A 27,799-nucleotide genomic window follows, 5' to 3' on the forward strand; every position below is an offset into this window, starting at 1 on the left:
AAAACACTGAAGGACTACTGAACTTCTATAATTGAAAAAGATGACTCGTGATTTCAGCTACTTGGAGGGAAGGGGCAGGAAGAGTAAAGACAGGGCAGTGCAGTACTGGCAAGGAGAAAGCCTGGACTCCCGAATTCAGGCACTTACAATGTGCTTTGCACACTTTGTTCTCCAGCAGGTGATTGTCTCTGAAGAATTACTAATCTCTCTTTAAACAGACATAAGGCCAGGTGCACACCTGGCATTGCTTCTCTATGATTGATACATTTTGCAGTGGAAAAATGCAATGGGGAATGATGGAAGTAGGGTTAGAAACATACGAAGTACTTAGCTGCAGTATTGTTCCTAGTAAGTAAATTTTTGGAGATAAACGTTGTCTAGTCTGATTTTACAGGAAAAGAGAGAAACAACTCTTTGTGTTTCTTTTTGCTTTTCAACTGGACAGTTGTCAAGTATCCATTTGGAAAACAGTAGTAGTGTGTTAGATTATCACACTTCTACTTCACCATAAAACAGAAGTAAATAGGCTGAGAGAGCTGTGGCTGTTCAACCTGGAGAAGAGAAAGCTCATGGGAGACCTGAGAGCAGCCTTTCAGTATCTAAAGGGGAGCTGTAAGAAAGAAGGGGACAGACTCTTTAGATATTCTGTTGTAACAGGAAAGGGGAAATGGCTTCAAACTTCCAAGATGGGAGATTTAGATTGAACATAAGAAGACTTTTTTTACAATAAAGGGTGTTGAAGCACTGGCACAGGCTGCCCAGAGAGGATGCCCCATCCCTGGATACACTCAAGGTCAGGCTGGTCAGGGCTCTGAGCAACCTGACTGAGCTACTGATATCCCTGTTCACTGCAGACTTTTCCTGTCTCAGGTTTGATTCCAGGGTAGTGAAGTGGAGCTGCTATTACTGAACATTGAGCAGTTGTCAATAGAGTCTGCATTTGAGCAGTGACCCACAAAAGCAGTTGGCAGACTTCTCCTTGCAGGTCATTAGAGGAAAATTCCATAGGATCCCAGTCCTGTAAAAAAAAAGGAGAAGATATTCTTGCATATAGAATCTTTGCATTTAAGAAAGACTTCAACAGTGTTTCCAAGCAATTTCTGTGATACTTTTTTTTTTGTTCAGATTTCCTAATTTAAATAATCAAACTGCTGGAAGGGCAGTTATTCTGTTGATAAAGACCCTCAGTCTTCAACCAGTTATGTCTGGACCAAGTAATTTGCATTTTTTCCTAATGATTTAACTGGATTTAAAGGTTGAATTGGTGAGGAAAGGTTATTATATATGTATCTAACAACTTCCTTTTCGTTTGTTTCTTGGTGTGGACCTAAGCATTTTGTAAAATAATGGTTTAAATAAAAAAACATTGACAGGCGTTAGCTTCTTTTTAGTTTGCTTTTGTGAAGGCAGTAATATTCCACAATACATGGAATGAAATTTACACAAATCACTAAACATCCAGAAAATGAATCACTTATCTGTCTGTGACATAACTGAGGATAAACAGCAGATAACCAGAAAACAAATACTTTTCGGAGCACAGCTGTACGATTCATTTCTGATGTCTTTGCTTGGGCAAATACATCTCTGAAGTCTAAGAATTTTGTCTAAGCAGAAGCACTGCACTTAGTTTCTGTATTGATAGTATTATTGTGGGGTAGTTTCAGTTTTTTTGCTGTATAAGATATTTACAACATCACATAAAACTTTTTTTTTCCTCTTGGCTGTTGCCAATTATTTTAACAAATAGCGATTTTCCTCTGCATATGTAATTTTGATGCCATCTGACCTATCTGACCCATTGCCTTTATTCATTCTGCATAAACTCCATCCTTGTCAGGCTGTTTTATTAAAATTTCTTCTTGTGCACTGAATATATAACTGTGCTAAGAATTACCTGCACTGGAATCCCTCACATCTTATGGAGATGTGTGCTATATCCAGTTAGTCAGATGACCTGTTTTATGCTCTACATGAAAGATATACTAAAGTGAAAACCCATGTCTGAGTGCCAGCTACTGATGAGAAGCTGTAGAAGCCCAAAATGCCTAAATGGAGGCAGTTACTAATGAAAGATGGCAAGTCAAACCTTGATCCAAGGTAGAAGAAAAGCTTTTCTTTGTGTTTGCCTGATATTTGTCATGCTTTACGCTGGGATAAACTCCCAGTTTGATCAAAACACATCTCAGTAAAGTTGTCAAAATGAATTAAGGGGGGAATGAGGGGATGTCAATTGCTCTTTCAAACACCATTCATTCTGAATCAAAGAAAATGTTAATTTGTGTCAGGAAGCTGAATTACGTAAATGTTGACTGTCTTTGTAGCAAAGACCAAGTCAAAGCTACAGTGTAAATGAAGCAGAAACCCCTCTAACACTGGAGTAGTCTTAATGTACATCTATATATGGAAATGAATAGGAAATGAAGCAAGAAATACAATGTTTGGGAAAGAATCACATCATGATTTGCAGAGATAATTACAGACAAAAAGGAGATCGAATATAGCAACAGGAAAAGCAGAATAATTATGTAGCAATTAACAGGAAAACTGTATGGTTCTTTGAAAAAAATAGCAGTCATCAGGTTAAAAATATATGCTGAGTACAGAAATGCTTTATCAGTCAATGCATGAAGTATTTGAATGTATTTCCTAAGGTAAAACATTTTTTTTGTAAATTGAATGTCTGATTTATAAGATAAAATAAATTACACAATTTGTGTTTTCATTATAGGCGTTTGCATTTTTATCTTAAATAACAAGAAGATACAGATTTTAAGTTAACACTTTGAGGACTGCAATTGCCATAGGAGCCAGAGAGAAAATAACTACTCCTAATTTGCAATAGAATTAGTGTCATATGTCCTAAAATCTGCATATTCTGATTTAAAAAAAATGAGCATCTGATTTTATTTTACTGGGTAGCAAGCCTGGTGTTTGGTAGTTTTGTTGGTCTACTTTATCAGTTAACAACTGCACACTCACAATACTCTTTCTGTAACTTACAAGGCCCATCTTGCAGTCTGTGGGATTCTCAGTCAGTATCTTTCACGGGGAGCCTGCCATGCAGTGATGCCTCCAAGTGCGTTGCAATAACAGCTGGGGATCCCTGTGCCTGTGCATGGGATCATCCTGTGGAAGAGAGAAGGAAGGCACCAAGTGTATCCATGTCATCACATGGGAGTTTGAAGAGGTGAAATCTTTTGAAGATAGTGGGAAAAACCAGATAGCAATTAAAATTTTTTGTGTTTTGATTCTGGACAGAGGCATTTTCTTTGAATTGTATCATTTCTATCAGTGTGTTGTCAACAAGCATTCCTGTCCTTGTTTTTCTTAAACATTAGTTCTGGATCTGAGATGTGAAACTTTCTTTGCTTTATACTAATTCCCCATTTAGATAAAAAATGGGATAGTACCTGCTTCCAACTTCAGGAAATGCTTGGGCAAGTCAGGGCAAGATGTGCAAGGTGTCCTGTGTAGGCTCAAGCTCTTCTCCTGCCTCTGTGCTGCATGTCTCTAGTGAGAAAAATTAGGATTGAGGGGAGTGGCAGGAGGTTAAGGGCAGGGAGCCTGCCCTGTGGGCTCAGGCAGAGACCTGGGTGCAGGTGCTGCCTTCGTCGCCTGTGAATGGACTCACAGATGACAGTGGGGGCATCAAATAGTAATGATAAAGAGCAGGAGTAATAATTAATGCCTCCGTGGTGCCCTTCATTTGTTGACCTCTAGTCACTTTGCATGCATTGATTAAAGCTATATAGGATCACTGAAATAGATCAGTGTGATTTTTATTCACACATATCTTTACTGGCATAAATACGGAAGTTACTCTGAAAGTAATGCCTTCTTATTATTTTTCCGTGAATACTACAGCAGATACAAAGAGTACAGTAACACTGTTTGATAGAGCAAATTGTCAGCTGCAAAGCACTATTTCTCAACACAGTCACTGCCATTAGCTGTGCATTTTCACCAGCAATGAACAAGAGCCTGCATGCTGCACTCGTAACAATCTGCATCAGTGCAGGTGCCCTTATGACCACTGCTGAAACTCACCGTTCCTGCCTCATTGTGCTCTCAGCCTCTGTTAGCTCTCCAGAAACATTCAGCAAGAGCTGATGAATGCCAATGGGTGCTGGTTTTTTTTCTGCATGAAAGAATTCAGTTACACACCTTTCTGCTCCTATGTATAAAAGCAAGAGACAGTAAATTCTTATTGAGAAGCATCAAAAGTCACTTGGCTTAAATGTTTTCAAAAAACAAAAAGTCCACTGACAACAAATAACAAAGCATCTCAGAGTCTAATACTCTGCTTTTTTAGTATACAAATCTTTCTGGTGAATGAGTGGACACTGGTATTTTCTTTGTGGTATCATGAGAAAGGTGTGGATATATAAGTTTGTATGAAACCAATCTGGGAAATTGAATGGTTGACAGGATGAATTTATATGTATAAATCAAATGTGGCTTATCCAAAATACTGAGCATCATTCCAAGAGTTCTGATTATAGCAATTGTAATTGTCATTAATTACATAATGTGCTCTGATCATGGCTAATAACATAGGTAGGGATACAGACTTTTATCTTATTCCTCTCCCTGCAGGAGCCAATATTAACAGACATAATATTGTTTAAGAACAATTCCTATTTAATAATAATAAAAAACAACTGTTGTGTTACTAGTATATTGTATCCTTTTCTTTTAGGTTATTCAATACTTCAAGCTATTATGGAAAAAGCAGGACAAAATAGCTGGCAAGTCAGTGCCATCTGCGTGGAGAATTTCAATGATGCCAGCTACAGGCGGCTTTTAGAAGACCTGGACCGAAGACAAGAAAAGAAATTTGTAATAGACTGTGAAATAGAGAGGCTGCAGAATCTCTTAGAACAGGTAACACTCCTTTTAATGTCTCTGTAAGCACATTACTGAAATTCAAAATGAGATAACACTGTGCATTGCTTTTTGTTTATTTTCTCAGTGGAAATGAGATTGCCTACTCTTCCCTTTGGTTCTTCATGGGCTAACATCTGTAGGTTCACATGCACACTCTGTTTGCCTTCCTGTAAGATTCTTATCACAGCAGCCAGTGCCTGAGCTCTGTGCCCCTTTCCCTGCACAGGGCTCTGGGCAGCACCTCCCTGCCTGATGTGTCCCACGCTGGGGCCTTTGGGCTGATAGAGCAGCACAGTGCTGTTGTATCATCATGGTGCCCTCCTTCTGCACCTTAAGGGGGAAAAACTGATAGTGTTTGAGAAGAAAAAAAAAAAAAAAAAAAAAAAAGAAAGAAAAAAAAAAAGCTTATTTGAATCTTGTATTACTTGCAATTCACAAGACCATGTATTTCTAGCTATAAAATGTTTTCTATTGATTGTTGTTTATATTTAAGCTGATAGTTTTATTACCTTAGGAGGTTGTGTATGAACATGGAGAACAGCAGGATATAGGTGCTGTTGAACTGAGAAGGAAGGCCAGGATCTTCCATGAGTTATTCACAGAAAGCTGCTGTTATGTAAAGAAAACACTGTTCCACACAGATAGCTTGCACTGAGCAGTATCTGCTCCAGCATATAGACCTGTCTTTACCCAGTGCTTGAATGAGGTCTTAAATACTGGAAAATAATAAAATAATTCCTTGAAAGGAGCATTTTGTAAAGCAATGGGAGAGTAATTTAGGGTCACCTATCCACTCCTCAGTGATCCCACGGTTGGGGGGCCAGGTTCGCTGCCCACTGGCAGTGCAGGACCTGCAAGACAGGATTGCCATCTGCTGGCAGCGGGGCCCGCACAGCGCTGCTCACACTGAATCCTGATGCATCTGCTGCTGAAATCACAGAATTAAAAAATGCCATTTGTGATACAAAAGCATGTAAAGTAATCCTCACAGACATATATGCATCACATTTTCTTTTAAAGGCGAAAGACAGAGAAATTGAGAATTAATCATATGGCTGATTTAGAAAGGACTTTTTCTGTCACTGTTGCCAGGAGAAAAATAGATGATGTTGTATTGCTATGATGTTCATTTGCCCATTTTTTGTGTCAGTGATGCCATTATATTTTAACACATGCTTTCTATAGTAATGATGAAAATCTCCCCAGGTTCAGCCTATGTTGCAGTAAAACAGAACACCCATTTGAGTGTCTTTTAAAGTATATTTAGAAAAATATTTATCCCCTCAGCTTTATTGTGTGTGGATTTATATGCATATAATTTCTTTCACACAGCATGCAAATGTGAATTAGAAAAAATATGCTGTATTACCAGGAGTCCAGAATACATCCACCATCCTACATAGGTATATGCATTGAGCATGCACTCAGTTGCACAGGCAACGAAGTAATTTGACACACAGTCAGAACTCACTGATCTCAGACATGCATTTTATTTCCTTCCTGAAGCTACTCTTCTTTTTTTTTCTTTTCTTTTTTTTTTTTTTTCTCGATTATCACCTGCATAGTCAATTCTTTTCGAGCGTAACCTTGTGCTCTTTGTTCAGATCATTCAGAACTGGACTGGATATTGATTTTAATGGAACTAGGTGTTGACCTCCTGTGACTTCATAGAGGTCTGGATTTTAGCTACCTAAAATAAGCACTTAGTGCATTATGACAAGTCATAAAAAAAGCAGTGCTTGTCCTCAACAGGGTGAGTCAGACACTGTGAATCTGGCTAATGCCTCTGCAGGGTAAGCCTGAAAGCTGACGGAGTCCTCTTTCCATTAACTGTTCTGAGACAGTCAAGGGTAGGAGTTATACCTAATTTACAATGTTCCTGTGTCTTAGCCAGTCATATAAACACATTCAGAAAGTCGTTCATTTGACTACTGACTAGTTTGGATAGGATTAATTTTACCTAAGAAATAAGCTATTCTGAAATTTCACCTTTCCACATGCCTTGGTTCATGGCAGAAGCTGTACCCACTCCGTATTTGAGGTCTGTCTTCATGGAATATTCTTTTCTGGATCACAACAATGTATCTGAAATCCAAACTCCAGAACTGTGCACAAGCCAGCATGTGCATTTTTTATTATATAGTTTTCCTTTCAGATTTTTATGTTTCTGTAGTGAGGCTGATTTTTTGATATTTTCTAGAAAGGGATGGTAGAATAAGTGTTAAATTCAGGAGATGCCTACCCTCAGGTACTTACATCTAATTTACTTGGATTGCCCACAACAAGTTTTGAGTTTTCCCTTCTGAGGCTATGCCAAGCCACACCATCGTGGTTTTCTCAATAATGCTATGTTTCTCTTCCTTAGCCATGCTCCCCCACACAGGACTACACATTATCTGGTTGATAGTAGAGATATTTGGTGTTGATAGAAACATTTCACTTGGTTTCTGTAGTAGTGCCAGTTGGCATGGCTGAGTTTAAGCACTGGAAAAAGGTATCACTTTGAGCAAGGTCATAATTGCTTTGATTCATTCCTTTGATTCCTCAGTGAGAGAAGCAGTATCTTCGGCTTGAGTCAGTACTCATCCACTTACTCTCAAAAATCTGCCGTAACTCAAGTGTACCAAGATAATTTTAGCTCTTTTTCAGATTTTACTGTCAGGATAGTGAAAGAACACCCTAATTCCTTAATATCATATAACCACTATAGCGAGAAATGCTTTTGGTTATCTCTGAGTGAGATTCTTCCTCTATACACACCTCTAGCATACCTCATCTTCCTGAAATCCCAAGCTATGAAAGACCAAATACAAACATCAATACCTTTGCCGTAAGTTTTTCTTTGCTTACCCTTTTCCATTCTATTAACAGCAGTGGAAAAGACTACACAAATGGTAAGAAAAATCTCTAGCTTTTCAGTCATCTTATCCTTTCTGTAGTACAAGCCCAGACACAAGGCTTGATGCTGGTGCTGCTGTTCATCCCAAAATTGTGAGTCTTAGAGCCACACAGGAGCATGGAGAGCAATAACATGACAATCTGCTACATGTCAGATTTCTTCAGAACTTCAGAACGTGTGCTTCTATTTTGGAGAAAGCACATCTACATTTTGCAGTTGCAGAGGACTTTTTATGCTTCTCAGATTGTTTTCTGAAACCTTATAAATGATTTCTCTAAAGCTAATGAAGTGTTTCCCCAGTTCACTTACCTGGCCTTTTTTTTCACTTGTTCTGACACAGTCAAAATAAAAATATTGAACATTTTTAATTAAAAAATTATGATAGTCTCTATTTCTATTGCATAACTGACTAGGAAGAGAGAAAAGGTCCCATTTCCCTACCTGCATGAAATTAGAGATAGTTTCTTACCATTAGATTTCCAGTTTAGCAGGACGGAATAGAAAAAAAGGAACTAAACCAAAGATCTAGATAGATAAAATGACATATCCGTAGTTTTGTGTAACAGATACAGTTTATGTAGCTGAAGACAATTCTAGTGATTCATATTCTTGTGTCAAGGACTGTGATGTCCTTCTCAACAACTCTTTCTACTGTGAGCCATAATACGTTCTGCAAGGGATCTTTAAAGAGCACGGCAAAATTCTTTTTGAATCCAAGAATGAAAATCACTAAGAGAGATGGAAAACTCTGCTTATGTGTCACTTCTTTCCAATTGTGTTTCTAAAGTGCTTCTCTGAAATTAGCACACAAAATTTTCTGTTTGAGTGCAGATCAAGTCCAGGAGGAAGAGGCAGGTCGTGAGGCTTCTCATGGCCTTTTCTTTACAAGGAGAGTGGTTAGGCCCTGGAACGGGCTGCCCAGGGAGGTTGTGGATGCCCCGTCCTTGGATGTGTTTAAGGCCAGGTTGGACGGGGTCCTGGGCAACCTGATCTGAATGTGTACGTTTGGTGGCCCTGCTAGGCAGGGGGGTTGGAACTACATGATCCTTGAGGTCCCTTCCAAGCCAGGTGATTCTATGATTCTGTGTGATATGGCAGAAACCTCTTCTTCTTCGTGAGGAATCTGTTGGCAGAAAACCTAAACATCATGATTGTAGCTCTTCTTTTTATCCTTCTTCTTCTGCCATCGTGGCATTCCTAGGCACTTGTGTAAGAGTCACATTCAGCACTTCTGGAGATGGCCATCTTCTTCGCGATAAGTCCACACAGCAGACTGCTTCTAGCCATTAAGCTGCAGCTTATCTCTCTCTCCTTGCTCCTGGCCTTGTCCATCTGAGTCCCTCAGACAAAAATTTCACAACCCTTGCCCAGGACTTGTCCATCACTTTTATCCAGACAAAGGATTTCTCAACCCTTGCCCAGGACTTGCTTGGACTTGTCCATCTGTGTCCCCAGCAAGCTTTGAGACAATGATTGTAAAAGAATAATCTCTTCTACATGTAATTGATATTTTAAAAACTTTGTAATGTTATTTCATAGAATCATAGAATGGTCTGGGTTGAAAAGGACTGCAATGATCATCCAGTTTCATCTCCCCTGCTATGTGCAGGGTTGCCAACCACCAGACCAGGCTGCCCAGAGCCACATCCAGCCTGGTCTTGAATGCCTCCAGGGATGGGGCATCCACAGCCTCCTTGGGCAACCTGTTCCAGTGTGTCACCACCTTCTGAGTGAAAAACTTCCTACTAATATCTAACCTAAACCTCCCCTGTCTTAGTTTAAAACCATTTCCCCTTGTCCTATCAATATGCACCCACATAAGCAGCCATTCCACCCTCCTGTTTATATGTTTCCTTCAAATATTGGAAGGCCACAGTGAGTTCTCCCCGGAGCCTTCTCTTCTCTAGACTAAAGAAGCCCAGTTCCCTCAACCTTTCCTCATAGTAGAGGTGCTCCAGCTCTCTGATCTTCTTAGTGGTCCTCGTCTGGACTCGTTCCAAGAACTCTGCCTCTTTCTTGTACTGGGGTCTCCAGGCCTGGATACATTACTCCAGATGAGTCTCTATTTCATGCAATTAATGAGACTCCATTTCATACAACTAATCCACCAGTACTATAGGAAGCAGTACAATAGCTGAAAAGTCCAGGCTTAACTATGCATCAACTGCATTGTGAGAATCAGGCTTGTGTGTTTCTCTCACATTTCACTAAGAATTTTTCCTTCTTCTCTTAATTATGCCCATTCTTTTTTTTTGTCCCACATTCTATGTTAGTGTATTTGCATTTCTGGCTTTTTCACTGAAAATCAGAAGTCAGGTCAGCTTTAGAATAAAAGGGGAATCTATTAAAAAAAAATTAGAAAATAATTACTTCTTTCCTATTATGTAGATACTAAATTTCTGTTTGATATACATACAGAACTCACATTTCAAAATAAATAAGCCTACAAAAGAAATCTGTTTTTATTTATTACTGAGGAAGACCAAATTAAGGCAATATTAAATAGCTATTCCATTTGAATTAAAAAAAAAAACAAAAAAAAAAACAAGTCATTGAATCATACAATTGTAAAATGGCCAGGGTTGGAAAGGACATCAAGCTCCACCCCCCATATCCCCATCCGCTGCAGGCACCAATCCCCCTTTTAATGCTAGACCAGGCTGCCCAGGACCCCATCCAACCTGGCCTTGAACACCTGCAGGGATGGACATCCACAGCCTCTCTGGGCAGCCTGTTCCAGCACCTCACCACTCTCATAGTAAAGAACTTCCCCCTGACATCCAACCTAAATCTTCCTTCCTTCAACTTAAAACCATTTCCCCTTGTTGTGCCATTACCTACCCTTTCAAAGAGTTGACTCCCCTCCTGTTTGTAGGCTCCCTTAATGTACTTTAAGGTTGCAGTGAGGTCACACTGCAGCTTTTTCTTCTCCAGGATGAGCAAGCCCAGCTTCAAGTCAGGCTTAGTTGTTTGTTTAACATTTATTGTTGTATTTTTTTAAATTCTGATTAGTATTTATTAATTGTTTGATTTGTATCTTTAATCCCAAAATAGGAAAATGAAGCTGTGGTTAGAGTTATTAGAACAGCAAGAAGTAAGGACTGACAAAACCCCCCTTGGGGTTTTGTGGGTGCTGATTTCCTTTCAGTCTAGCACTGTCAACCAGTACCATAAAAATCTCCCTCCCACATAGGTACCAAAGAAGCGAGAAATAGCATTTTCTATATAGCTAACCAGAAATGTTCACAAATTGACCAACCAGGCTGTGCCCATGTGCTGGTTGGCGAGTTGTCAGGCAGGAGTCTGAGTACCTGGGTTTGTCTTATCCCTTTGGTTAAATCAGATGGATCTCTGTTAGTAATAGTGAGCACAATACAGACTAAGTGTCTTAGATATCTTAGGTGATGTCCTAGAGACATGATCTTCCTTTCAAATATAGCCAACACTGTGCCCAGTGCGTTAAAAGATATTTTCCTGGAAAACCGATAGACAGACACACAGATCAGTAGTGAAAAAGTAATATCTGGAAAAAGCAGAACTATGGATGCATAGTAAAACGCACACATTTAAGAAGATGTCCTGTCACTCTTTAAGATGTGCTTCTATTTAGTTAGCAGGATTAATGTACCTTCAGCAGATACGTGTCATAGATTTCTTTTGTTATTTCTTCATTTGCTAACTTTCAAGCTAGAATGAAATGCAATAAAATGATGAACTTGTGAACAGATTTGGAGAACAACAGAAAATCATTTTGAAGATTTTAGTGCAAATGTATCATCTGTTTAACCACGTTTTTGTTCTTTTTACTTTTCCAGACACTAATAATATGTATCACTGGAGACACATACTGTCATTTGATCAGCCATAGCTGATGACACTGCTGTAACTTTCAGTTTGTATAGTGTTCAAAAATGTGCGTACATGTACAATGAGGTCAGTGCTCCAAATAGATTTTACAATTAAGTTGAAAAGTGTAAGAATTATTTAGATGGCAGTGGATAATTTGTTAATTATAACTGTTTTGGCCCACTTCCATTGCTTTTTGTTGTTAATCAAATTAAAAAAAAAAAATCAACAAAAAAACCCCCCACACATTCAAAATCGTATAACAAAACTACCAAAAACATGAACACTGAAGTTGAAATTTAACTCTTATGGTCCCCTATTTATTTTTCTGGCAAACTTCTTGCTGGGAGCACGTATGAAATACCACAGAGCAAATAAGTTGCCAGGAAGAAGACTGGAGTTTTATTTTTAGGCAGATTTAGATCTGTGTGTGAAATTCAGGCTGTGAAATACTGATGCTAACAGACCTGTTCCACAAACAATCATAGAACAGCAGAATGGATTGGAACAGACCTCTGAAGGTCATCTGGACCAAGTACTTCTCAATGGGGCAAGCTTAGACTAATTACTCAGCTCCCCTGTCAAATTTTGAACACTTCCAGGGCCCAGGGATGGAGATCTTGCCGCCTGTCTACGCTTGATTCCAGCATTTGACTACCTGCTCGTAAAAAATAAAATAATAAAAATCTAATATCTAGTTAAATTTCCCGTAGTGCTTCTTATTCTGTTGTTATGCACCTCCACGATGAGTTAGGTACCCTCTTCCCTATACCATTCCATCAGGCATTAATGCATGTCCCCTGAGACTTCTTATTCCAGGCTGAACAGTCCCAGCTCTCTTAGCCTCTCTTCTTCCATCAGGTTCTCCAAGACCTCAGACTCCTTCTTGGCCCTTTGGCAGACTCCTTCCAGTGTGTCGATGTCTCTTGCACTGGGGAGCCCAGCAGTGCGCACAGCACTCCAAACGTGTCTCACCGGGGCTGAGCAGAAGGGAAGGATCATCTCTCTCAACCTGCTGGCAATGCATCCCAAGAGGCTGATAGTTTGTTGTTGTTGTTGTGATGATACATGACTGGCTCATAGAAACACATCACAGAATTATAGAATGGCTTGGTTGGAAGGAACCTACAAACCCATCTAATTCCATCCACCCTGCTGTGGTCAGAGCTGCCACCCACCAAGTTGGGCTGCCCAGGGCTTCATCTAACCTGTCCTTTAATGCCTTCAAGGATGGGGCATTCACAACTTCTCTGGGCACCCTGTGCCAGTGCTTCTGCACACCCTGAGGAAAATTTCCCTGTAATATCTAACCCTTTCTAATAGATCTCCTTTCTTCTAAATGATTCTCCCATGTCTCCCCCATGTCCTTTCATCCAGATGATGTAAAAAGTTGGTATCCATCTTGTTTATAAGTATTCTTTAAGTATGGAAAGGCTGCAATGAAGTCCCTCCCGAGCCTTCTCTTCTACCAGAATTCCCAGGACCTTTCCTGTAAAGCTTATTCCTAGCCTGTGTGTGCCCTTCCTGTCCTGCTCTCATTACTGAGTCAGGAGAATGGTCTGGACAAAAAATATTGCTATTGCAAGTGACTGTATCTAAAATATTCTTCACTAAGAGGGCACCTGTTTCTTCAGAAATTTGGCTCCTCATTCCGTGCTGCTGAAAGCTCTGCTGCAGTCTCTGTAATTTCTCATAGTTTTCTTAGGTAAATTTTAAGTAGGAATTAAATTTAACCATGTCTGCATGATGACCTTCATACAAAGCACGGCCAAGTAAAGGCAAAAAGTACATGCTAGATATGAGTGCATTTGCTTAGCACTTCTGTGTCTACTCCTTTTCAAAAGAGCATGTTGGTATTCCTAATTTGCGCATTCCTAGAGCTTCTGTGTCTGTACATACATGTATGTGTAAAAAAATACGTGCATAGCCATATAAAGAACTTGATTCAGGAAAAAAAAAAAAATCCTTTCTGGAAGAACAGCAATGAATTTCCTTTCCTTTCTTCTGCCAATAGCAGTTCCATCCTCTCCCTCCATCGCCATCTCACAAAGTTCAAACTTCAGCACTCCATGTGTAAAAAAGTCTTCCAAGGTGTCTGCTGCAAGCAGCAGCATCTTCTGAATTTTGCATTGCAATTCAGTTTTGCTGTCAGAGATACTCAGTCTGGCTCCTGCACTTCCCAACCGACTGATCCCAGTCTTTTTCTTCTTTCCAGCCCTCTCACATAGGAGCTAAATGGAATATTTCCCAGTAGATTTCTCAGCTCTGTCAGCACTCTGTATAGGCATGATGAAGCATCTCTGCTCGTCCAGGGCTGCATTCGCCTTTAAATACAGAGGTGAAAACTGCTGTGCAGCATCTGGCATGTATTTAGTGCTTCAGTGCACACAGCTGAATTTATACATAATCATAAAAAAGAACATTCATTGCATTTTGTAATACTAAAAATTAAACACAGGTGTAAAGTTGTCACACAGCAAAGTACTAGTATTGTTAATCTTGTAAAAATTACAAGCCAATAAACTTTAATTAATAGCATGTAACTATATGTATTATAAAGCATGGAAGGGAAGTAACTGCTTGGTGCCTTGGGCTCTGTTTATAACTGCCTGAGTAACTCTGTTTTTCAATGTATTGTTTTCCACCTCTGATCCTCAGCTTCCCTAGCCTTAAAGAAAGAGTCTTGAGATATTCTGCCAGAAAGTACCATGGTAGTGTTAGCACTCCAAACCAAATCTGTCTGATGGGTAAGATGGAGCAGACTGCCATTTGAACGATTGATTATTACTGTTACTGGCAAAATGAAAGTAAATGAATGTGTAAGCAGTGAAAAATACAGAAACTGACGTATTCCATTCCTTCTTATTCTGATTGCAGTATTTTGCCACTCGCATGGTAAACCTGAAAAAGCAATGTTTGATTGCTGAAGCTTTCTAAATTGATAAACCTGTAATTTTTGCTGTTTTAAAAAATATGTTGTTTGTTAGCTGAATTTTCAGTGTGTCTGCTAACTGAAACTGGCAACTAACATTTTTACAAGTGATATCTAGAGCAATTAATTGAGAATAATAAATTGAAGCAGAATACTTATGGAGAAGCAGAAATTAACCAGATACATGAATGCAGCAGAACATGAGCTCAATCATTCCTCTACAATCTCCTCTGATTGAAGTATACAAGCATAGAGGATCACCATCTCAATATGTACAAGTGTTTATCAAGAGATTCGCCTTTTTTTTTTACATTTGGTTGCACAATGAGGATTTCTTTATCCCTTGAGTTGAAAGTGCCATGAACTTGCCTAGTCTCTCCTTGTCTCCACATTTCCTGTTCACTCTTTTGATTTAGTTGAACAAAATGTAGGCTTAGTACTTCTCACAGAGTAACACAGAAGCAGATCATCAGCCAAAGATTTTGGTGCATGCAGAGCACACTAATTTGGGCCAGAAGCAGCATCACTGGACTTAGGATGCTTCAGGGCCATAGGAGCAGCACTCTTTGTATCTTTTCTTCATCCAAAAGGTTTGGAGAGTTCCATAATGTGCCTTCTCCTCATCACTTCTGTCCCTCTGTATTTGTTTGCTTTTCCCCTAGAGGTCTATGGAGTTGCTTCTAACACTGATGTCAATGTAATCTGATAGCTCTTTGAGGCAGCTAGCTGCCAGCGCTGCTACCAACGTCTTCCTCACCCTGCAGTTAGCAGGGGCTCCCTGCCTAGGTTCATTTTCTACAGAGCAGCTGGGATTTTGCACACAGTAATAGGCCCACACCACAAAGTAATACAAATACATTTTGTCACTGCGCCGCAAACTGATGAGGTTTGGACCCAAGAAATAGCTCATTTCATGAACAAACAAATAGGCAAAGACAAAGGATGAATACAAATGGTTTGTGAGATTTGTAAAGTGACCTTCTTCTCATACTCTTCCTGCCTCTCCCTCACTGCACATCCCTGGCTGTGTCACTGGTGTTCAGCCACCCAGCTTGCTCCACACCCACTGCACAATTCAGGAAGAAACACGTAGATTGTATACAAACATTGCTGCTTTGTTCATCACCTTCTTGTACATCCTACCCTCCGTGATGACTTTAGGCTTTTAACTGTCCGCCATCTCCCCAGCTATAGTGCCCTTTTGAGAGCAATAGGCTTTAAAATTAAGCATGTTTTTCAATGGCATTTTTACAGCTTTGTAAAAGATTTATCCTTGCATCAGATATTTTATAAAATCCCACTTCAGTTGTGCTTTATATCATCATTGTTTCTGCTAGAATATTTCAGGTCAAGTCTCAGTCTTCCATCTTTAACAAGTCCCTAGACCTTTTATATTGTGTTAGACAGACTTCATTTTATTGCATGTATTCTTTTTTTTAAGGAAGTGGATTGTGAGACAATTCCAAAGAGGAGAACCTTTTTTAAAGTCCCACCGGTAATGAAAAACTATCACCCTTTGAAGATATTTAACTGAAAAGAAATTCTTTCCACACTACCTTTACTGACCTTCATCTGTTGGAAAACATAATGAGAGAGATTTCATGCTATGGAAGTTAAGCATTCTTTTAAAATGAGTTATATGCAATATCCATTTCTGTGGCAGTGAAGGGCAGAGACTAACTTGGAGTCTAATTCTCTGGTCAGACACTGATGTAAGTCTGTAAATGGCTTTATCAAAGTTTGTGAACATACCAGTCCTGAAGGGAATAAAAACAACAAATAAGAGAGAGAGCATAAAAGCAGACACTTAGACCTCTTCTTCTTTTTGATAATGGAATAATTCCCATTTCCTAAACCAGACTATTGTTCAGCTAAATATAATGAATAGTGTTGCTTGGTAAAGTCAAAAAGTTCCAAGTTGTGTATAAAGCCTAAGTTTCATTCAGATCTCCCTGGCTTTGCTTTTACCACACTTCCAAGTCAAGAGTATTATTCTGACTACTGTAATTATCACTTGACATTACTGACATTACAGAATAAGATAAGAATAATAACAGCAGGACAAGGGGAAATGGTTTTAAGTTGAAGGAAGGAAGATTTAAGTTGGATGTCAGGGGGAAATTCTTTGCTATAAGAGTGGTGAGGTGCTGGAACAGGCTGCCGAGAGATGTTGTGGATGCCTGTCCCTGCAGGTGTTCAAGGCCAGGTTGGATGGGGTCCTGGGCAGCCTGGTCCAGTATTAAATGTGGAGGTTGGTGGCCCTGCCTGCAACAGGGAGACTGAAGCTGGATAATCCTTGAGGTCCCTTCCAACCCAAGTCATTCTATGATGATTCTGTGATTCCATGATAAGGCATGCTAGATCAACAAGAAAAAGTTCTCACAATACACTGTTCTTACACACAAATGCATTTAATAATGTGAGTGATTTTCAATAGAGCATAATAGTGTTTTATATTTTTTCTAAATTCATCTTTTTGTGGACTTAAAGACAGACATACAAAATGATCTTTGAAAAAAAAATTGTGTTAGCTTCTTATAAGGCACTGATAGTTGATGTCCTTAGTATTTCATTTTGTTTGATTCTCTGTTGCTACATTTACTAAAACAAAATATTCACTAATAGTGTGAGTAGTAGTTAATACTTTGACTCTCCCAGGCTCTCCCAGGCTCTGTGCTGGGCTGGGTGCAGGCTGCATCAGGGCTGCTTCATGGCAGGGCCACCACATGGGGCTGTGACACCTCAGCCTCTCTTCAGGGCCTCCATTTTGAAATGAAGACAGCTCCCAGGGCCCAATCTCACACCATAATTGCGCCTGCCACCTGTCCCACATGCACATGCAGCATCTTAATTTGCTTCAGGAATGTGCTTTTTGGAGTGGATGTCCTGATTGTGGCCATTTATTTGCGCTGTGTTTCACATCAAGGGTGTCCTGTGGTCTCTGAATACATCAATTTCTTCTGGGTGATGCCAAATGAGAAGATATGCCTTAGATGTGAACTAGCTTCCACTGTGAGTTGTGTCCAAGGAGCAAGTTAGTGACAATCAAGAGTAAAACCCTGAACCATGCTTGGAATGGATTCCAGCTCCCTAGCACAAACACCTGTGCTATGTACTCCCTATCTTATGGAGTTTGCTGCTTGCTGTCATGGAGATGATAGTACAACTCTGTCCTATCTCTACATTGTTACTGAGCTTGGCCTTTTGGCCAAATTTGGGAATGTACAAGGTGGCATGTGTTTTAAGGTATCTCCCAACTAAGAGAATTTCTATAGCAAAAGATTTCTGGAAGATACCTCATTTACCAAAATCTCAGTCCTCTTTTTCTCTTGCGGAGTAAATGTCCGTTTCTTTTTTTTAACCTTACTCCTCAGCTCTACCACAAGAAAAAAATACTCTTTCCTGACTCACTAGCACTCATGTCTTTACTGTGTAATTCATGGCTATAGCTTCTATGGTCAAAGTCTCATCTCTTTTAAAGACTCCAGGCACTGATGTCACTTAAAGGATAGAGAAGGAAAATGTTTAAGTCTGTGGAGGTCTTTGAGAAGTTCCTTTTCTTGTTAGAAATTTATCTTAGTGCAGAAGTATAACATAAAGAGGGATGGTTCGTCAGGTAGCAAGGACTTCTATCCCATAAAGCTGCACCTTTAAGAATTCAAGAGATAAAGGTGGAAGCTATTTTCACTAAACAGGCACTTTTTTCCTAAATCATGAGTGATAAAAATCAGAATTGTGTTTAATCTTGTTGAAAATGCAAGCGTATAACATCTTTTCTTTTCTCTGTCTGTGTGATCAACATTTTTAGGGTGAAATTCATCTCAGTTAACACTAGGGATATAAAATGTAGGTGCCTACATCAGGTCTAATCATCATCAACTCTTCTTGTAGTCAGCGGAGAAAAATAAGCACTTTCAGGGCACAAGCTGTCTAATTAATTTTAGACGTGTACTTCAGAATAAGATGAATCATTTCCTCCGAGTGCCTGTTCTTTCTACTGACTAAAGGAAGCACGGACAACTAGATATGTAGATGTGTACCTTTATTCAGAAACAAACTTTGAGAGAATATGCTTACAAAAATCTTTCCTTTTTTCATAAATATTCTGTATTTTTAATATTAAACCTGGGAATTCTGCAGTCATTTCTACATGCATTTGCTAAGAGAAAGAACAGAGGCAAATCCATTTAATCATTTGCAATATTTACTGATTTTGACTACGTGAAAAACTACAGAAATATAGATGATATACCTCAATTGATGCATGTTTACCTTGTGCATGCTTAATATAAGCAGTATGTTCAATGATTATCATAATTTGTGTTACAAAACCACACCAAGGAACGAATCACTAAGGATGTTAACTGCCAAAGCTATATCAGGTCCTAAGAGCTCAAAGGGAGTTGCAGTGATTTCCCAAGCTGGATCTGGCCCATGGTTATCCCACTGCATTCATTTTAAATCACATCCTCTTACACTGAAACTGTGATGCTGTATATGTTCAAATTGTGGGGCTTTAATCTCTATCATTTTCCCTCAAGTAGGGAAGCAAGCATATTGTCATGACCACAGACTGTGGAGGAAGTATGTATGTAAAAGTATTACTGATGTTGGAGATCACATTTCCATTGAAACCATTCAAGTCTCTCCTTGTACTAGCAAGGAAGTGAATTCATTATTTACAGCGGGGAAAAAAAAAAGAAAAAAAAAAGAAATTTAATTACTGATATTAATAAATGATAACAAATTGCATATTCATTTTATTACTTTAAAATAATGAAATTAATTATTATCAGTGTGCAGCACATGGCAAACATTTACCTATATCTTACTTATTCATTTGAAAGGAAGATAAAAATGTATAGTGGGGATGAGTGCTTGTGGAGAAAAAAGCATGATTTTATGATTCTGTGAGTGGTCACAGTGGTGATATGCTGACAGTTGGATTTGATCTTAGAGGTCTTTTCCAACTTTTATAATTCTGTGATTCTGTGATACATTTGATTACAAGCAGACTTTCTTAAAGTGAATGGTAAACACTGAATATATATGAAAATAAGAGTTAAAGGGCTCTTTGCTGGCATTAAACACAAGTTGCATGGTACCACGGGTATCAATACAAGTTTATTTAGTAAAAACACTTCTAAAGTCTAACAAATCTATTAGCGCTATTTTCTATTGAGAAGACTTTCCCTCCTCATTTTTGGTGTTCAGGACATCAAATAGGCACTCTGTCATAGAAATGGCATTAATATTGGTACAAGGCTTGGGCTGACATTGGTTTTGTCTAATCTCTGTTGTTGAGTTTGCTGTATCAAGACCATAGCACATCAGGAGTGTTCCCCCTCTGTGTCACTTGATGTTAGATGCTGGCTATAGGCTTAAATGTGCATGGCTTCCCCTTGAGACCAAGCACTGTGTTGCCCCTCACCTCCTGCGTCACCAGAAGCCCCTCACAGCTGGAGAGAAGGGACTTTCACAGCAGCAAATCTGGCCGCCTCTTCTTGCTCTGTCCTTGCTCGTTTCCATTCTTCAATCTTCAGTTTATTACTGAGAAGTGAATAACGCTCAGAGTACTTGACCACCTCAAGGGCAAAAAGCTTTGATCCCAAGAGGTGAAAACCCAGTTTGATTCATAAATGCTGCACTCATTTGAAATGAAAAAGTACATTAGGAGGTAGGCTTTCTAGCTAATGTGTGACCTCCTGCTTCTGAATTTGTGTCCTGCAGGTAATTGCTGTACTTGATGAAATAGTGTACTACACTAACACTTTCAATCATATGGAAGGCACTCAGATTACCAGTTCATTACTTTACCCACTTTAATTTTAACTTTTTTTCCCATGATTAAACACCTGGAAAGTTATAGCTACTTTATTGGAGTAAGGCTGTCAATGTTATATTGCTAAGGTTAAATGCTGCAGAATTTATATGGCTATGAAAACACTGTATGACAGGTTTTTGTGGTTTTTTTTTTTTCTTTTTTTCTTTTTCTTTCTTATTTCTCTCCTACAGATTGTGAGCGTGGGAAAGCATGTTAAAGGATACCATTACATTGTTGCCAACTTGGTAAGATCCTTTTCTAGAATTATACCTCTGCTTGGTAAGTGAAACACTCAGTTTTGCTTTGTAGACTCAGAACTTTATCTGCCTTTGTCACGAATATGTGGTTGCATATAATACATTCTTTAGAGCGTGTAAAAGAACTTGGTTCTGTTGTTTTGCCATCTATACAAGAAAGAAAGATAAAATGTTATCTTCTTAAATCTAATCAAAATCAACGTAGTAAAGAACTGCTATGTGTTTCCTCTGGCTGAATCAGATGCCTTTACAGAACTACACTATCAGTGTTCACTCATCTTTTTAATATTGATAGTGAAACAATTATTGGAGTAACTTTCCTACACTGTGTAGGGAAAATTCATTTTGTAAACATGAAAAGCAGCTACTCCCTTTCAAATCACTAATTCAGTATTTTCACTCTAAGTCTAAACAGCACTTTAACACGAATAATGTTTAGAAGAAGGCAAATTAAGGACAAATATGATATTTTGTTATTAAAATGGGCTCATTTTTCAAGTTGAATACCTTCCTGGTCAAGCAGAGTGAATGTAGGGCAGAGTCTAATGCGTTCTTCCAATTGTTTTCTTTTTATTCTTCCCTCAAGGAATTTTAGCTGATATGAAATATGTTACTGTGCTTTGGTATACTGGTACCTTAAGATCACTTCAGATTATTTTTAAGACCTAAGGCTTTTGAAATGAGAGAAGTCTATCCTCTTATGGTCTTGCAAATTAGATTTTCATCATACCAAATTTAGAATTCCCCAAGCAACCTTTTCCACACAAAGTGGTTGCTGTAAACAGTAGGATATACAGTGGAGACACTCAGAGCTTCAGCATGGATGCATGCTCCTATCTATCAGCTGTTCAATAACATGAGCAATATGACTTCCTGATGTGTCGCTTCTCACCTTCAACGTTAGTCTCCTTTAGGAAATAAATCTCTGTCTGTAAATCTCTGGGTTTATTTTGTTTTGTTTTCATGTGGAGTATTGGGTCAGTGGCCCACAATTATTTTTTCTGAAATCTTTCTTGAAGTTATATGATAATAGACTTCACTTTCTACTGAAAAATGCCAATGAGAGAAATTGAAGAATGTAATAAATAAATAAATAATCAAAACCTGAGATACCATAAAATGTAGCAGCAAAAAAATAATATTTTCTTCTTACTTTAGCAGTTTGCATTACGCAGTCTCTTGAAGTTCAGTTGCATCTCTAAAGCCAAATTTTACTAAAAGATTTGTTTGTGTGCCTTTGAGACAAATGAGCCTTAAAACCAGTAAGTCAGGAAGTACATTACTTTATTTTTTTTTGTTCCATGCTGGAAGTCACCTTAGATTTTAGACAGATTTAGATCTGAGAACTATCACCACATTTCACAAAAGGTTGATTCCGATACTGTTTTCCTTTTTTCGTTGTACTAACAGTGAGACACTCGTGCTGTCTCTGCATTCTAAAGCCCATTGTATTGTTTCATAGCTTGTGTTACTCAGATAACTTCAACCTAAGCAATGAGTCCTGGAATAAATATATTTATACAATAAAGTTCTTCATTTTATAAACATGAAAAGAAGCAGGGTTGTAATGAACCAAGCACGAGCACATTAAAATCTACCAACTTCAGTGGAAATTGATTCTAGGATTCAATACTCTGCAGGCACTTTTCATACAATTCTCCAAATGCACTCCTTCTAAAACTAAACTGACAATGTGTTACTGAGCTGTTGAGGCCACTCCAGCAATAATGTGAGAATTTTGTTTTCTGGTTCTGTTTCCTTGTTTATAACACAAATGGAAACTATGAACTTTCAATGTTCAATATTATTTTCTGGTTTTAAGTCTTAGCTTAAGTCTTTCTAATGGAAACCTGCTGTTGCCCTTCTTTATGCTGCCTTACTGACCTAGAACAGATTGGACTCACAATGATGTATAAGGGCAAACAAAATCTTAAATTGATTTTCTAGGGATTCAAAGATATTTCTCTGGAGAGGTTTATGCATGGAGGAGCTAATGTGACGGGATTTCAGCTAGTAGATTTCAGTACCCCAATGGTAACTAAGTTGATGCAGCGCTGGAAGAAGCTGGACCAGAGAGAATACCCAGGATCTGAGACTCCACCAAAGGTATTGATAAATATGAAGCACTATCAAAGATATCACTCAGGTGTTCCAGTTTCTGATTAACACTGACAAATAAATGAGTAAAGATCTTAATATTTAGACAGAAGGTAAGGCAGTTTATCCTACTATTACTGGGAACTAATTATGTCTTGTCCTTGTGATTTTATGATAGCAACACAGACTGCAACACATTTCACTGATGTACTTTACTGTTTTTTGACAGTCAGACTGCAAATCACCTCTTTACTGACAGGAACTAAAGGTCAAACATTGAACTGACAACTTAATTTCAACATATTTTACATTAATTAATCTAATTATCTAGATTAACTTAGAGCGCAGAGCTTTCCTGACAGCTGAATTCTTCTGCATATGAGATATAACCACAGTCATAAATTTAGTACCTTTAAATTTTCATCTGGAATTTCCTTTGGAATTATTTCTGTCTCAAAACTTGTTGTAATAATCATTTTCAGGCACAATCTTACAGTGCAATTACATCCCAGTGTTCCTCTATCCTAATCCTTCACAGATGGATAACAAAATTTTTCTGTCACCTATAATTTTCTTGTCAGGCAAGTCAAAGCATAGTTACAAATATGAATTCAGCAGAACAGCTCTGACTTATATATGTATGAATACATGTCAGACCCAATTGTGGCTCTTCTGTGCAAAGATATGCAATCAACCATTCTGTGGCTAGAAGAGCAAGGAGTTGGCAAAGCCTATAAAAAGAATCAAGATAGGTAATACAAAGGATATCGACATCATTTGTTGAATATTCAAGAAGTTTGTTTCATAGAGTGGAAAAAATACACAAGGATGCTGTGGTCTATGGAGTGCAGAGATCCACAGTACTGTTGAGTGGAACTATTTAGCCCACAGGACTCATTCTCAATGAATAGAACTGTGATAACTCCTTCTAAGAAGTCGATATGATTAAACAGTATCACACATAATTCACCCATGGTTAACCAAAATTCAAGATTTTAAGCTTAAACATGTCCCAACAGGCTTATAATATGCAAGACAAAGGACAGGAAGGAAATTAGCCTTCAATAATTGACATTTTGGCATTTAAAGGGAATTTCAATATCAGCCCTAGGATTATGACCCACTTCTCCTGATGCAGGAAATTCGTCGGAGGACCAAGGTGCAAAAGTGCTCCTATGTTTATATGCTCCTAGCTAAAATCTGCTGAAGACATACTCTATGCATTTAATTTAACATGTTCTCAATCTAGAATAGTTATAATAGTTAGTCTAGAAACACAGACTGCCTTTGATGACCTGCCAAGCTTTGTGCTTCAGTATGTTCAGTACTGTGTGTTATTCACAGGGCTTACAGAGGTTTTCCAATAGGAAGAACTTACTCTTGATCATTCTTAACAAATCCAGCAACTTAGATTTTGGCTCATTTATTCTTGCTTATTACATTTTTCAGTTACTATTTATTTTATTCTTTTTTTCTGTTTGAGTAAGTTGGATGGGTGGGTGGATGTGTGAAACCATTCCCTAAAGGGTAAGACAAATATTTTAAAAGTTTGAGAAATTAGTATCTTCAATTTGTTTCTTCTGATAATTCTTCAGAGGCAGGTTTTTCTGTCCTTATGAAAAATAGTCTGAAAGCTGTAACTAGTGGAATGTACTCTTCTCAATCCTGCATTCATCCCTTAGACAAAACTGCTTTTGATTCTGAGGAGATTTTTTCTTAATGAAAGTGTAGAAACTGCTGTGTAATGCATCAAGCCAGAAAGAAGCAAGACAGCTGATTTTTGCAAAGTGTACCAACACTAAGGCATTGTGTTTGTTCATCCATTTAGTATACATCTGCATTAACATATGATGGAGTGCTTGTGATGGCTGAAACTTTCCGCAATCTTAGAAGGCAGAAAATAGATATTTCAAGAAGAGGAAATGCTGGTGATTGTCTTGCTAATCCTGCCGCCCCATGGGGTCAAGGAATTGATATGGAGAGGACATTGAAACAGGTAAGGGTGTACTTTATTCTAGTGATCTTTGTGAGTGTTACTTACAAGTTGTACACTACATTCTTTGGAAGACACTATATTCAAGGGAGAGAGGAAATTTATTTGTCAGTTGCCAGTTGGAATCAGCCTGGGCTGTTTTGATGTTTTGATTTATAATTTGGAATTAATGCAGAAGGGAATTGCAACTGTAGAAAACTTCTAGTAGTTCTAGTCTTACTAGATAGTTGGGACTTGTGCTACTGAGATACTGAGTTCATCTGTTGCACTTTGCATGTAACCTGGCTGTGCAGATACTGTCATTTAGGGAAATAGATTTTTCTATCAAATATAGCCTTTCAAATATTCTTCTGTCATCTTGAATAAATGCAGATTTCTTCCAGGGAAATCACATAGGTAGTGTTCTTTTTTTTTTCTTTGAAAAGACATAACCCAGAGCCATTGTTCACTGATGTCAGGATTTTGAATTCCTGATGAATATGGATGCCTAGAAAGTTCCAGATCTCTGTCAAGATGGTTTAGCCTTTCTTTTGGATGGGACAGTAAGAAAAATAAAAATCTTGCAGTTGAATTTAAATCATTGCAAATGAGCAGGCTCTGTTCAGGAGAAGATGCTGAGAAGTGACTGCTGACAGAGCTGGCAGCTCTGTGCCTGGAAGCCTGTGTTTCAGTCCTGGAGAAAAATCAGCACAGATAGAAATGGTCAAAGGGAAAGAGTAAGTGGCTTAAATCCACATTCTGACTGTTAGGAGGAGAAATAAAGCACTTTATCTGCTTTGCATAGTCTCTATAGATGCACAGACCTGTAATAATTGTGAGAAACATGAAATCAGGCTTCTGTGTTAGGTTGGACAGCTTGAGCCTCAGAGTCTGGCCAAAAATGCTTGCATGGCTGGATCCTGACACAATTAGAGCCAGCAGCAATATGGACCTGATTTCTTTGGAATGAGGTCCACAGTCTGGGTATTCTCCAGTAAAGCAGTTCTGAGCTATAAGAACAAAACATGTTTTGGTTTCTGCTCTGAGACAGGTGGTGGAAAACTGCCCCAGCCGGCCTTGTGGCTTTACGTCTGTCCTTCGCTGTGAGGTCTTGAAAGCATTTCTTTCAGGCTTTGAGCATCTCACTCATCCTCTGTGATAGTGAATTGCTTTCTGGCAAGGTTGCTGGCAAGGTTACTTTAAAGAGCAACACATATTCATTTTATACATTTAATCCTCCGGAGTGTGAGGTAAAAAGATATTTTTCACTACTCTGTGACATTTGGAGTAAAGAACATAAATCTGGATCTTCATGATGCTTTTTCTTCCATTTTTAGGTTCGAATACAAGGACTGACAGGAAATGTTCAATTTGACCACTATGGTCGCAGAGTCAATTACACTATGGATGTCTTTGAGCTGAAGAACACAGGTCCTCGGAAGGTATGTGCTTACAGTATTTGTTATCTTTATACTTCGTAAATGGGAGATGGAGCCTTGAGTAACCTGATCTAGTGCTTGATCTAGTAGTTGGCAACCCTGCCCATGGCAGGGGGACTGGAACTAGATGATCTTCGGGATCCCTTCCAACCAAAACCATTCTATGATTCTATGTTTCTATGAATCTATGACTGATTCTTTGATGGATGAGTTTACGATGACTAAAGACTTAAAATAAATTGGATTCTGTGTCATTTAAAAAGGATAATATATCAAATACATGGCTAGTATGTCAGGTGTAAGCAGAAAGACTATTTTCTACTAGATACTATTGTTCCATGCAAAAATTAGGGAATACAGAAACAAGTGTGCATCTTAGAGATGTGAAATCTCAGTCAGTCTGTCAGGCAGGCTAATAGTATAAGTCCCAGCAGCTATGTCAGAATGCACATAGACCATCACTCAGCCCAGTCATTCTGAAAAGATAAGCCCTTCCTATTTTGTATAGTATAAAACAAATAAAGATCAGAAAATGGGCTAGAACTCAATGGATTTATTTCCTTTGGAGGCACCATGGTATGTTTTGTGTGCTAGGACATCAGAAGAAGAATCATGGCTTCTTGAGTAGGACTGAGGCAATCAGAATTAGATTAAATAGTCCTCCACTGTCTGTCCATACATGACAAGCTCGGTAAATAGTATCCCAGATGAACTGTTTATCACAAGTTGCAGTGATGAGGAGGCAGAGTGTTAAAGAATTACTCATTAGGATGCACTTACTGACAGTATATCCTAGTATAGAGATGTAGACCAAAGCAAAGTGTCTCCCTCCCTGCATATCGGGTGTATTAGTGCAGTTAACTTTTGAAAGTATGACATATGGCTAAGAAATGCACTGGGAAAAATGAATCTGTCTTGCTTCTCTCTTGAGAAGCCCTGTGTCTTCTGCCAGAGAATGTCTGACCTTGTTGGCTGCCTGGCTGCAATCCATGCTGTCAACAGCTGGGAGGATGTACAGGTAGCTGGGATGCCAAGGCAATTGGTGAGTGAGGTACAATCTCTCCATCCCCAAAACCCAGTGGTACCAGAGGGAAATTTAGGTAGAAAAGGTGTAGTTAGTTAGGTCACAACTTAGGTAACTTGTTAGGGAGCTAGCTTAATGGAAAATTAACTGCCCCAATTGCTACATTGTTCTCGTTTCAACATTTCTCATCCATTTTGGGAATGTGCCATTGACTTGCACCACTGCAGGGATGTCCTCCATCCTCTCTTCTTGCCAATGATTTGAGGGGAAAGGTGGTAACAAAAAAAGGAGTTATGTCTGTGCTGCACTAGCATCCCAATGTGCTTTTCTTATCTTTTCAGACATGCTTTCCTTTTGTCTCTATGCCACTCTCTAACCATTACCTGTCTTTAATATAAACAGCTATAACAGCTCTGACAGGTCTGGCTCCTCACAAGAATTTATTTCTTACGTATTGTTGGGGATTTTATATGTGATCATTGGACCAATTCTGTGCTCCATTCAATCTGACAAATCCTATATATTATGTGAGAAATGACTGTACTTAATTGAACTAAGAGGCCTTCACCTTTAATGTCTTCTTCTCACATCCTAAATAACATGATTAATGAATCATCCA

At 38.6% G+C, this 27,799-nt stretch overlaps 1 protein-coding gene and 1 long non-coding RNA gene across 9 annotated transcripts in view; both read left to right on the top strand.

Annotated features, from left to right (window-relative positions):
* GRIA4 (glutamate ionotropic receptor AMPA type subunit 4) overlaps positions 1-27,799 on the top strand; it is a 223,924-nt gene that overhangs the window by 127,235 nt on the left and 68,890 nt on the right. For all 8 annotated transcript variants that reach the window (XR_008203502.1, XM_052671236.1, XM_052671239.1 and 5 more), the window contains exons 4-8: positions 4,703-4,887; positions 20,583-20,636; positions 22,596-22,754; positions 24,574-24,741; positions 26,055-26,159. Coding sequence is in view for 7 of the 8 variants with exons in the window: in XM_052671236.1 (XP_052527196.1) it covers positions 4,703-4,887; positions 20,583-20,636; positions 22,596-22,754; positions 24,574-24,741; positions 26,055-26,159 (671 nt within the window). In the remaining variant the exon portion in view is untranslated. The remainder of the gene's footprint in view (positions 1-4,702; positions 4,888-20,582; positions 20,637-22,595; positions 22,755-24,573; positions 24,742-26,054; positions 26,160-27,799) is intronic.
* Positions 11,385-13,040, top strand: LOC128074919 (uncharacterized). Its single transcript, XR_008203504.1, has 2 exons — positions 11,385-11,722; positions 12,497-13,040. It is a non-coding gene; the product is annotated as an uncharacterized LOC128074919 (long non-coding RNA).

The sequence above is a fragment of the Tympanuchus pallidicinctus genome, unplaced genomic scaffold (genome assembly GCF_026119805.1).
Source record: "Tympanuchus pallidicinctus isolate F22 unplaced genomic scaffold, pur_lepc_1.0 scaffold11, whole genome shotgun sequence".
Classification (NCBI taxonomy): Eukaryota; Metazoa; Chordata; class Aves; order Galliformes; family Phasianidae; genus Tympanuchus; species Tympanuchus pallidicinctus.